The sequence below is a fragment of the Cajanus cajan genome, chromosome 7 (assembly GCF_000230855.2).
Source record: "Cajanus cajan strain Asha chromosome 7, NIPB_CcT2T_4, whole genome shotgun sequence".
Classification (NCBI taxonomy): Eukaryota; Viridiplantae; Streptophyta; class Magnoliopsida; order Fabales; family Fabaceae; genus Cajanus; species Cajanus cajan.
Window position 1 is genome coordinate 58659173 of NC_138523.1, and position 12250 is coordinate 58671422.

At 33.8% G+C, this 12250-nt stretch overlaps 2 protein-coding genes across 2 annotated transcripts; one reads left to right on the forward strand and one right to left on the reverse strand.

Moving 5' to 3' along the window:
• The first annotated feature begins 1504 nt into the window (after nucleotides 1–1504).
• On the forward strand, nucleotides 1505–4084 carry LOC109796795 (Glycolipid transfer protein (GLTP) family protein). Its single transcript, XM_020356597.3, has 4 exons — nucleotides 1505–1898; nucleotides 2702–2874; nucleotides 3077–3222; nucleotides 3722–4084. Exons 1-4 carry the CDS (start codon nucleotides 1632–1634, stop codon nucleotides 3826–3828), a joined length of 693 nt encoding a protein of 230 aa, XP_020212186.1. The 5' UTR covers nucleotides 1505–1631; the 3' UTR covers nucleotides 3829–4084.
• Nucleotides 4085–4936: 852 nt separating this feature from the next.
• LTA2 (2-oxoacid dehydrogenases acyltransferase family protein) lies at nucleotides 4937–10504 on the reverse strand. Its single transcript, XM_020358171.3, has 6 exons — nucleotides 9476–10504; nucleotides 9190–9381; nucleotides 8993–9080; nucleotides 8828–8898; nucleotides 8633–8716; nucleotides 4937–5345 (listed from the first exon to the last, which is right to left on the reverse strand). The coding sequence occupies exons 1-6, from the start codon at nucleotides 10319–10321 to the stop codon at nucleotides 5241–5243; spliced, it is 1386 nt and encodes a 461-aa protein (XP_020213760.1). The 5' UTR covers nucleotides 10322–10504; the 3' UTR covers nucleotides 4937–5240.
• Nucleotides 10505–12250: the final 1746 nt, after the last annotated feature.

Here is a 12250-nt window from a genome sequence, read left to right on the forward strand (position 1 = left end):
GAGATTTCAATGTTTTTGTCCATGATCTCGCCACTTGATACACCAGAATGATTGTTTTGCACCATAAACTAGAGCATAGAACGAAACTCTTCCTAGAAGAGGTCGACCAGGAACTGTTCAGGTACTCATGAAAATTGAAAGATTTGGTATATCACATTACGTAAATAAATAAATTTTAAAAAATAAATTTAAAATAACATAAATTTTAGATTAAAAATTTATATAAAATAAACCAATCAAAAAGACTAATTCAAAACAAAATAATCAAAATGTCAATTTTCATAACAAATTTTATTTATATACGACTAAATTAAAAAATTAAAAACAAAAAATTATAATAATATTATAAAAACATTAAAATAAAAAAATAAATAATATAATTGAAAAACTAATTTATATTGTAAATTTTAAAAAGTTATCACCAAAGAAAAATTAAAACATATTAACAAAATATTAATATTAAACTTTTAATTAGCTTATTAAATATAAATTTAAAAATATAAAAATAATATAAAGATATAGATAAATTATTAAAAATATTAAATAAAAATAAAAATAAAACAAGTAATTATAAAAAAAAATAAAAACAAAATGACTGTCCCGTACCTCTATAATTATAATGAGTAGCATAAAATTTCTCTTCCATAATAGAATGATATTCTAATCATTAGTGGGACCATTTGTTTTTGAGCTAGAACCATTCATATTTTCTGCTGAGAGTCACATGTGAGTCTGGTAACATGAATGCAACAACAGCGTAGCATTATAAAAAATGTCACGTTAGATAATATTTTACAAAAAGTTGTCATTTCCTTTGTTGATGTGAAGTATATTTTGTTGATATTGAATTTCTCTCGTTACTCGACGTGATTGTGAAGCACTTTAATTTTTCAACTTGAGAGACTTTAATAAATAAATTTTTTATTTTTTTTATATTTATGGTTGGAAGTTCCATTGTGCTCTTCTATTTCATATTGATATTTATTAATTTATTGACATGATTAATAAAATGAATAATATTAATTAAAATATTTAAAGTAAAAAATATTTTAAATTAAGAAAATATATTGTTTTTAAGTACATAATTTAATTAAATAACATATATTTATTATTTTACATAAATAATATAATTACAAATATTTTTCAAATTAAAATATTATGAACTATAATTTTTAATATTTTAATATTGTTCTTATTTTTTAATTCGTTAATTTAATTTTAATAATATACTCTTTTTTTAAAAAAAATATACTTTATAAAGACACTTATGTAAGGATGTTATATACTAAATTAGTAATTAAGAATTATTGTTTTAATGAATGAATTACATAAACATAACCACATAGTCAAAGTCAACATAGTTGTACCAAAAAAAAGTCAAAATAGTGGTGCGATGGGAATTAATATGCATGAGGTGGTTCAAAAAGCAGGACAAAACTATTTGTACAAAAAAAAAAGTTTAATGGGTTGGGCTTTGGAATCTGAAAAGCTGCGGGAAGTTACCAGTTACCAGTTACCAGCGATGGACGTTTGTGTGGGAAAGGAGAATATAGAATATAGAATATAGAATATGGAATTTTTGGCAGTTGGCAGAGCGCGTTCGTAGGAAAGCAAGGCAATACAAAACGTTGATGTTGAGTGTTGAGACGCGCATTTGGTTTTGGCAATGCGTTGAAGAAGAAAAAAGGAATCGATTAAGAATGCCCGAGATGGATGAGCGCGTGGTGATGCAGCAACCTCTGTCTGCCATAGCAGAGGCGTTTGAGGAACTCTCTAAGAGGAACGACGCTCACAGCATTCGCTTGGACACCTTCTGCGAGGCCGCCTCTCTCGTCTCCGTTCTCTTCCGTTGTCTCGGCCTCGCTTTCAAATTCGCTGAATTGGAATACGTTGCCAAGGTTTCTTTCTTTCCTCATATCATCTTTCTATTTTTTTATTCATGCTCTACAAATTACTTCTCCAACATGATTGCCTTCAAATCCGGATTGCATGCAAAAAATAACCAAAACAAAATTGTGATTGCTGGCTGCGGCCGATAAACAACTATGATTGCAGAATCATTGTGATTAAAATCTTGTTATGTTTGATTTTTATTTATATTATTTCGGATTTGAAACTTGTGACATCGTGTTGAAATTGGATTCTCTGTACGCGATTGAGTAGTGAGTCACAGCCAAGTTTTCTACAAAATGTGGTAATATATCCCCTGATTCTGATGGAAATACATGTAGAGAGTTAGATGTTGCGGTGTTGCTAAACTCGGATCCATCCTCTCCTTGGTTGTTACTAATTGAATTGGTTAGACCGTATATATATTTATGTATGTGATACATCATTTAATAATTAGAACATTACAATTAATTAACAAATATCTGTAATCATAAAAACATTATTATATACACACATAAATATTAGAAATTATAAAATATATAAGAATTTTTATTTTTTTTTATATTCGAGGATATAAAAGTTTACTAAAAAATAGAGATTTAAAAGGTAGTTACTAAAATATATCTCCCTTATAATAGGTTTGGATAAGTTAAATTGCATGAGTTGATTTAACTTGCACAATCTTCTTCTCCTAATAAGTACTTATTTTTTATAATCATATTTACTTTATTTCCTAAAATTCATTTTGCTTCGCTGTTTTCTGGGCTCTCTCATTTTGAATTTCTAATCTTGTTCTAATGTTATGTATCAGCTACATGGACTATTGGAAGCATCGAAGACATGTCCCACTCTACAGGATATTCTTAACCTTGATGTCGCCAGTGACACAGTGAAAACATCAGGAAGCTCTTCACGTAATCTGCGTAGAGTTCGGCAGGGTCTTGATCTCGTCAGAGCTATATTCGAACAGCTCTTGTCAACTGAGTAAGAAGCCTGTTTTTGTGTATAAAAACTCATGATGCTGAATTTTCCATACAAATAACCAAAGAGTATTTTTCTGTCTGTTATGTTTCACCTGCGTTGAAGCACTGCTTATAATTGTATCGTTTACATTCATATCAGATCTAATTAATATAAGTGCCTCGTGGGTAGTGGTGGCATCTGATTTATTATTTGACATTTTCAGTGATAATTCTCTGAAAGAAGTGGCTACAGTAGCTTATGGGCAGGTTTGTGCACCATATCACACATGGGCAGTAAGAACAGCTGTGTATGCTGGGATGTATACACTTCCAACGAGAGATCAACTTTTGATGAAGCTCAATGAAACAGGTAACTTGCATTGTTTTATGTTCGGTGGAGGGCTTATTAAAGTATATAGAATCAAACGTATGGTGTGTTTATATAGAGATCAATTGGAAAACTGATTCCATATTTTTGCAATTATTAGTTACTTAATTAATACTTATCACCGACTCTTATTCAAATTTCCGTTAATCTGAACATGCAACGCTACCTAGTCATCATTTGAATTTCTAATTTGACGACCCTATACTAAACAGCTCAAGTATTCTTTAGTTGTATACTTCAATGCATTCTTGGTAGCCTTTTTCTTTGTATTTTCTTCCTAATTCTTTTCAAATTTGCCAAAAATTTGTTTCAATTCTGGTGTGAACCAAGTATTGTTCTTTTTTTGTGGTGGAGGGGTGGTGCAAGAAACATGATTTTAATCTTTAGGAAATTAACCTATCGATATCATATTGATTTAGACACGATTTTTTTTGTACAATCCATCTTACATTGACCTAAAACTCTATAAATGTTTTTGCAGAGCAATCAGCCGAGAAGAAGATGAGAAGGTACATTGCTGCCTCACTTCCAATTATAGAATACATCGATAAACTGTACCTTTCTCGAAATATTACGTTGGACTGGTGAATTTATACAAAAGAAAAGAAGAAAGTCCAAGAAGATGAGTGCCCTTTCTGTTTGTTAGGAGGCAGTGCTGTGGCCTCATTGTCTATCGGCAACCTTAGTACACATGCGTCGAGTTTTGTGGTATAACTTGTATTATATATAAGATGTAATTATGTTAGTTTCTCAACGGCTCTTGGCCTTTTAGGGAGATGCACAAAACAAACAAATAGATTTGTACTAAAATGCATGTGGAATTTTCAGTTGCATTGGTTTATAATTTTTTATTTCTGTATATACATACATATACGTTATTTGTTTTGGAGGACAGTAACCGTGATATTTGAATCCTGTGAAAGTACTAGATGCAAGGCATTCCGTTCCGTGCATCGTTAACGAATATGAAATTAGTTTTTTTTACCGACAATATGCTGGTTTTAGTGACAAATCATTTTGCATTTCAGTATGTTCTCGTATATGGTCTGAAACAAGATTGATTTCTATAAAGCGAAAATACAAATTACCAAATGATGCCCTTTCTACGGTTCTGGACTAGTGGCTTGAACCCAGTGACTGACTTTTGTTGAGTGAGTATTTGTATCATCACATCATGTCTTTTTACTCCAACCTCTTGCACATCAATTTATAGTAATAAAAAATGGGAAAGGAAAACTAAGTATACTTCAAATTTGTATATAATTGTCCCCTCAACTTGGTTTGGTTGGTTATGAAACAAAAATTACGTGCGAAAATTCAATCTTCCTCTACTCTTTTTCTTCTGCATTTTATCTCCTCCCGACCCCTCCTTATGATCTACTGCGACTTCTTGTCAGACTAAAAATCCGCAAATGATTGAGATATTATACTCCGGACAAAGACTCAATTCTCCAATTAAACCTCTGTACTTAATTTAATAAGCTAACCACTCCAAATCTATAATATTCCTTTTTATATATAATAAAATTTGTTTAAATCGCCTATTTTGACTCTGTTTAACTTCTCTGTATCCTTCTGCTTGACTATTCCGGGGCAATTATTTAGGAAATGGTCATCAATGAAGGGACGAGAAAATTAGACAACGAACAAGATATTAACGTGGGTGCCAACGGACTTGTGAGAATCCAATATCAAATCAAGAAGTAAAGGTATAGATGTTTATTGAAAAATCGAACGCTTAAAACTGCTTATTGCTTAAACGTAAATTCTCAACACAATTGCCGTTTACAACATCCCTCACTGTAAACAATTTCAAAGTTGTTTGTATAAAAAAAACAAGTCAAAGGTTCTCAGGGCAGCTCCTATAAGATAAAACGTGATGAAAGTTAAGGGGGAAAATCACAAAATGATTGACATCGAGACAAACAGCTTCACAGCAAACACTGTCGTCGACTCGTGATACGCTGATGGAGATAATTTAATGTTTAAGAGCAGAATGACTACAATGTTAGGCTTTCTGGGTTTTCAATGATTTTTGAGAATGTCTGAAGGAAGGCAGCCAAGTCAGCCCCATAAATTATTCGATGATCGGCTGTCACATTAACCTGAAAAAAGAAAAAAGACCCAATTAATCCTATCTTCAGATATATTTAAAAATGCTTATGATATATGGTCCCAATTTAAACTGACATAAAAGCCACATCTGAAGCCTGTATTTGTCCTTGTGCTTCTTAAGACAAGCAAAAGAAATACATTAAAAAGAAGTTACATCCATCTTTCCTAATATGATGCTTGCCAGAAATGTTTTGAAAATTGGTCACTAAAAGCTGTACTATATTTAAATCAGGAGTAAATAATATTTTAAAATTTTAATAACACTTTAATAATGTTATAGCAAAACACTATAGTCTAGTGTAATATTTTATTTGTAACACAAGAACATGCTTAGAATACTTTAAAAGCATATTATTAGTCACATTGAGAAAGGCTACTAAAATGTCATTCAATAAAAGATAAAATAGGTGAGAAACCGTCCATCAATCAGATATCACTTTTGGTAAGACATTTTCCTTATTTATAATAAAAGTCAATAATAACTTGCATTTCAATACATGACCACTAAAATCATACCAAAAGTGATACCTGATTGATCAGTGTAAAACTATTTTACAAAGTTAGCGTATAATTAATAAACTTAAAACTCTTAAATAAAAGAATCAACGAATAATGGACTGGATGTCAGACTGGTTCCTTGTTTGACCAGTCGAACCAAATCAGAAACTGTCTGGTCCAGTCGGGTCAGGTTTTAATGACTATGCATGCCAGTTGAAAACTCGGACAAATGTTGTATATCCGTTTTTCAACAAAATGATGCATGTGATGTCAAACTTATAAATTTTTTAGGGCTGGTTTGTTTTGATTCCAGAATCAATTTCTCTTATTGTGCATAGTATCCTATACAAAATCCATGATTGAAAATCAAATAGGCACACGTCTTAATTACAATTAGAGATGTAACACACAAAAGTTTGTACAAAATCATTTTGTGCCTATTTCTTTCATTATATTATTTATTACATTTCAGAATTCTCTCTTTTTTATACTATTTGTTGCACATTTCTTTTGCAATTAATGGTTCAAAATCAATTTTATCTAACTTTAAAAAAAAATGCACTAAATGTGGCAGTGCAATTATGCATTTAAGTGATAAAAGGGTACAAAGGAATCATTGTTTCTTCCAGATTCTCAATGGTGAAAAATAAAGTACCAAGAATGTCCAAAAGTGTTTGTTTCAAGGCATATAATTCCATGCCCAAGAATAACATTCCCAGCAATCTTATTAACAAGATAAATTAAAAAAAAAATATTGGTTAGAATTTAGTATTTATGGGAATGTTTTTCAAAATTTAAATGATAAAAGAAAAAAAAATGGGAGTTAGAATGGACAACGTAGGAAGTTTTTAGTTGAGTTATCTTGTAACTTTCAATATACCCATGAGAACAAAAGCACAGAAAAATATCTGGACAACGAATTGCTGAAAATTACTAATGCCAAGGATAATTGTTTTAAAACTTGTTACAAACACGAGAATGTTGTATTCCCAACTTCTTTTAAATGCTTGATAAATGGAGAAAAAATTATCTATAAAGCTGGATTGTGTTGCTCTACAGCCTCTACACAGTAACACAGAGAGCATATCTGTTCCCTGACCATGAAGGGAATGATATTGTATTCAAAATGATTACTAGTAGACATCACTATACCCATTCGAGTGAAGTGTTTTTTTTGGGAGAACACCAACGGAACCTCCAAACTAATTTGCAGTGAATCAGGTGAAGAGTTTTTTTAGAGGAAAAAATACTATAATCATTTCGGAATACTGTGATGGCCAATGATCCCGATGACAGAACCCAGTTGCAAAATACTACACAGAAGCCAAGTATCACAGTCGCAACATGGTTAATATTGCATCAGAGATCCTTTGGATTCAGTCCTCTTAAATGAACTTCATGCCCCAGTGGCTACTCTAGTTTTGCTAGGTGATAATTTGAGTTGAGTATTGTCTCTCTTTCTCATAACCCTGTCTTTCACTCTAAAACTAAGCATCTGGAGTTAGATCTCATCTTTGTCAGAGAAAAGGTTCTCATCAAAACCTTACATAAGTATGACATTCCTGCTTAGGACCAGCCGTCAAACCTACTTACTAAGCCCCTCTCTCTCTCTAAGCAGATTATGTATTTTACATACCAAAGTCTGAGTTCTGGACAATCTTGAATTGTCTCAGTCACCAAGTTGGATGGAGAGCTGTAAGAGTACAAAACTCAGTATATAGATATTTAGCAACTGGTATTGTAGCTTGCCTATCTTTTCTGTCTGTTAACCAACTCTTGACAGTTGGCAATCATACATGAAAAGCCGAATCAGAACCTAGTATTTTCAGTATATAAAGGATCTTTTTTGTAACAATATGGATTGATTGAATAATACAACAATAATGCCTTATCTGGTTTTCAGTTACATGGATCACTTGACACCATTTGGCCCAGTTAAAGACCATGATTGCAGAGATGGATTGAATAATAATACAAAAAAATAGTTTTCAGGCTCTCTGTTCAAGTTTTCTTTCTCTATACCTAAGTTCTTTCTTTTCTAACACAGAAAGATAGGAGACTAACTATAAACTCTGTCTATATGGTACTTTAAGTTGCACCTTAGCCACTAGGAATCAATCAAACTATCTAAAAGGTTCTTGTTACACCAACCATTATCAAGAATCCAAGAACAAGAGTGAAAAGTACAATAACATTTTATTCGAGAGAGAAGAACTACACATTCTAAGGCAGATAAGAAAGCCAAAAAGATTCATTTTACTGGGTAGAAGTATCAACAGCCACAAATTCCAGAAATGGAGACATCAAGGAGAAACTTATATAAGTTTTTCTCAGTCATGACAATAATCCAACAAATAATTTTTTTAAAAATAAAAAACATTATGGTGAAGATTTGAGACATGCCCATTGAATTAACACTTAATAAAAATATATATTCTTGAAGCATAACACCACAAGGATGTGATCTAAAATTAAAAGCTTATATCCATTGGATTAACTCTACCAAAAAATATAGTCGTATGGCACAGCACCATGCAGGATCAGCAGATGTAATCTAAGGCTATTATACCCCAACAATTAAACCCTCAGAAAAATGTCATTGTGCAGTATAACACCATGCAAATGCAATCTAAGGCTTATGCCTACATATGATGACTCTGGTGCATTGCGAAAAGGCCCCCATTTCCATCAATAAAAGGTTCATGTTCACCTGGCTTTGTCAGCTGTTCTAAGCATAAGTGCATAAACATACAAAAAGTAAATATAACAAGTAACTGACCAGCATTTTATTTTTCACGCTGAAGAATCCATCTGCAGCAGCCAAAACAGTAGGCTTTGATGCTCCAACAGCCATGATAGCACCCTGAAAATAGACAAAATTTAACCCCCAAAATAAAACGTCTAAAATTGCCACATAAATGAACCACAACAACTCTAAAATCAAGCCTTCAAAATCCCAGAGATCATCACTAACCTGGCCTGGTGGAAGTATGGCATCAAATCTGTCAACTCCAAACATACCCAAATTGGAAAGTGTGAAAGTTCCTGTAGCAAGCACAATAATTTTGCCTCAAAATTAAAACACTCCAGCTCCATGAGAAAAACAAATTGGCAACAACAACAATAACCAAAAACAAACCTGAATTGTACTCATGAGGTTGCAACTGCTTTGCACGAGCTTTGTCCACTAGCTCCTTCCATTTTTGGGACAACAAATACAAGTCCAACTGTCACAACCAAAAACAAGTAACCAATCATATTAGACAAAAAACAACAATAAAAAAGGAAGTTTGGCCACCATTCGAGTCGGTTATTAAACGTCAAATTCTCACGTACCTTATCCGCATCCTGGAGAACAGGGGTGATCAAACCACCATTGATAGCCACAGCAACAGCAACATTGATGTTACTGTTATACACAAAGTTCTTGCCATCTTTGCAGCTGGCATTCACAACCGGGTGCTGAACAAGTGCCATAGCAGCAGCCTTCGCCAAAATAGCCGTCATAGTCACACCCTTCGGTTTCACCTAACAAACACAAACACAATCAAATACCCTCTTATTTCAATCATCACAATTCACACAAACAAACCAAACAATGCCATCATAATCACATCCTAACCTTCTCATACAGAGCATCCAACGCATCCGTAGTCACAGGGTACCCAACGCGGAACGTAGGCACAGAGAGACTCTCCACCATGTTCTTCGCCACCGCAGATTGCATCGTGGAGAAAGCAACCACGCTAGAACCCGGAATCGGAGCCGGCGACGGCGTGGCAGAAGCAGCTTTCGCCGGAGCAGGACTTGCCAGCGGAGTCACATTGCTCTTCGACGGCGAAATTCCGGCAGCAGCCTCCACGTCCGCCGGAGTAATCCTCCCAAACGGACCGGTTCCAACGACATTCGCAATGTCCACCTTGTGCTGCTTGGCGAGCTTCTTGGCCTGAGGCGTGGCCACGGTCTTCGTCGGGGCATCAGAAACGGACTTCGCCGGAGGAGAAGGAGGAGGCGGAGGAGGAGTCGCCGGAGCGGAGGGAGCGGCGGCGGGTGCGGGAGAGGGAGCGGAATTGGCGGCTTTGGCTTTGGCTTCTGCGACTTCTTCGGGGGAATCGACGAGCAAGCCGATTGGAGCTCCGACGGGGGCGGTCTCGCCGTCAGCGACGACGATGGCGGCGAGGATGCCGTCGTAGAAGGTCTCGACGTCCATGTCGGCCTTGTCGGATTCAACGACGACGACGCTGTCGCCCTTGGAGAGAGTGTCGCCTTCGGATTTGATCCATGAGACGATTTTGCCCTCGGTCATGGTGGAGCTGAGCGCGGGCATGAAGATTTCGCGGATCTTGGCTTGCACGGAGAAGGAAGAGAGGCGGCGAGGGAATGCGGTGAAGCGGCGACATGGGAGGAGAGTGGTGGCGGAGAGTGAGGATGAGAATGATAGGGTTGGGGCATTGGGGAGAGAACCCATTTTGTTTGTGTCAACTGTCAACTGTGAAGAGTTAATCGAAGAGAAATGAATAAATGAAAAGGAGAAGGCGGAGACACCGAGAGAGTGTGGATCAACACTCAACACTCAACACAAGAGCCCCACTTAACTTCCCATTTCATTTAAATCTTACTACAACTATTGCTAACTTCTCCTCTTGTACATATCGACCACCAACTACTTTCTTCCATTCATTTTTGTTACTCGTTAAGTTCAATGAATTTTTTGTCCTTTTTTTTTCTTTATCTTTTTTCTTCATATTTTTTTTTTATTATTATTAGTAATCTACATTCATGTTAAATGTAGGAATGAACAAATTGATACAATAATAATGTTAAACTTTCATATTATCAACAATTTTGTAAACTTAGTCTCTTTTCAGAATACAAGATAGTCATATTAAGATATTAACTTCATGTTTCTCATAAAAATGATGTGATTTTTTTTTAAGTTTTAATGGTGAAAATCGAAGAAATTACATTAAGTTCTTCCATAAGAGTATGAAAAAGTTTATAAATGTTACCAATATATCTCATAAGATGTCATGAAAAAAATAAACTTAAAAGATCCGAGAATATGATTTGGTTACAAATGTATTATTACAAAGAAAATAACTACATTATTTTGTAACTTACTACAGAATTTCATAAGTAACATCAAACAAACATGTACAATGAATTTCAAATCAAATTTAAATAAGATCGCCATAAAATACTTATTATTCTTTGTAAGGTTCTTATTTAATTTAATCTATTTTTGTTTCAATATCATTACTGAAAATTAAATTTTTAAAGAAAAAACATGAATGAGATAAAAATTAAAAAAAAAAATCTCTCTTAACAAATATGAAAACTATATTAATTTGTTTTGATTTCCATTGATCTTAATCTCATCAAGAACAAAGAAGAAAAAAAAACATCTGGATTGCATTGCAGCACATGGGTAAGAGCTTTTTATCATATCAAACAAAAATAAGTGTAATAACATTGTTTTATTGCATAGATGAAGTGTTTTGCACAAGGGATGTATATTTAAAATATTAATTAGCTGAAAATAACTCACCATTCTGTTCTTTTTGGCTGCTATTAGTTTGTAAGTTCCCTAAAAAAAGGTTGCTTCACACTATTAGAGGTAGGCTCTCCCAAGACATTTTGGAGAATGGAGAGGGAAAGGCTTTGTATATGTGACTTCCATGTTGTCATGTCATTCAATGAAAGCAGGGTGGCATGTGTTTTGAGTTGGCCCAAGATTAACGGTCCAATTGAAACATGAGTCCAATTAGGCCCAGTTTTATTGACACTAAACTTCAAAGAAAACTAGTTAATCCGAATTCTAGATCAGCTCCAGGTCATATCTCCCATACCAGATTTCTAGAATATATCGCCATTCTTGCCAGATGATCTTCCTATCAAAGGCAATTGAACGTTAGGTAGCTATGGAATTCGCATATCATTCATCCACGACCTAATTTTATAATCCAACCATCACAATATTTATGTTAACTTTATAAATATTACCATCTCAGTATTTATATTAACACTTGGATAAAAATTATACTAATAAAAGTGACCTTAACATTTGACATTTTTTTGTACTGACAAAAAATTTAGTCGTAGTGGAATGCTGTTTTTAGCTTAAACGTAGAGTAGTTTGTGAAAAGCATCTTTTGGTAATCTTGTCTTTCGGTGGTAATGATAATGATGTATTCATTTATTGAAGCAATATGTATTGAATACAAGTTAACACTATGTGCCATTCTCGTGGAAGAACATAAAGAAAATTAGAGCAGTATTTATTATTTACTCATTAATTAGAAATTGTGTGCAAAATACTTTTTTCCTTGGTTATTTTGATAAATTTAGTCCTTTCCTGTTCAATATACAATTTTATTTTATATATGTGTGTCCTTAA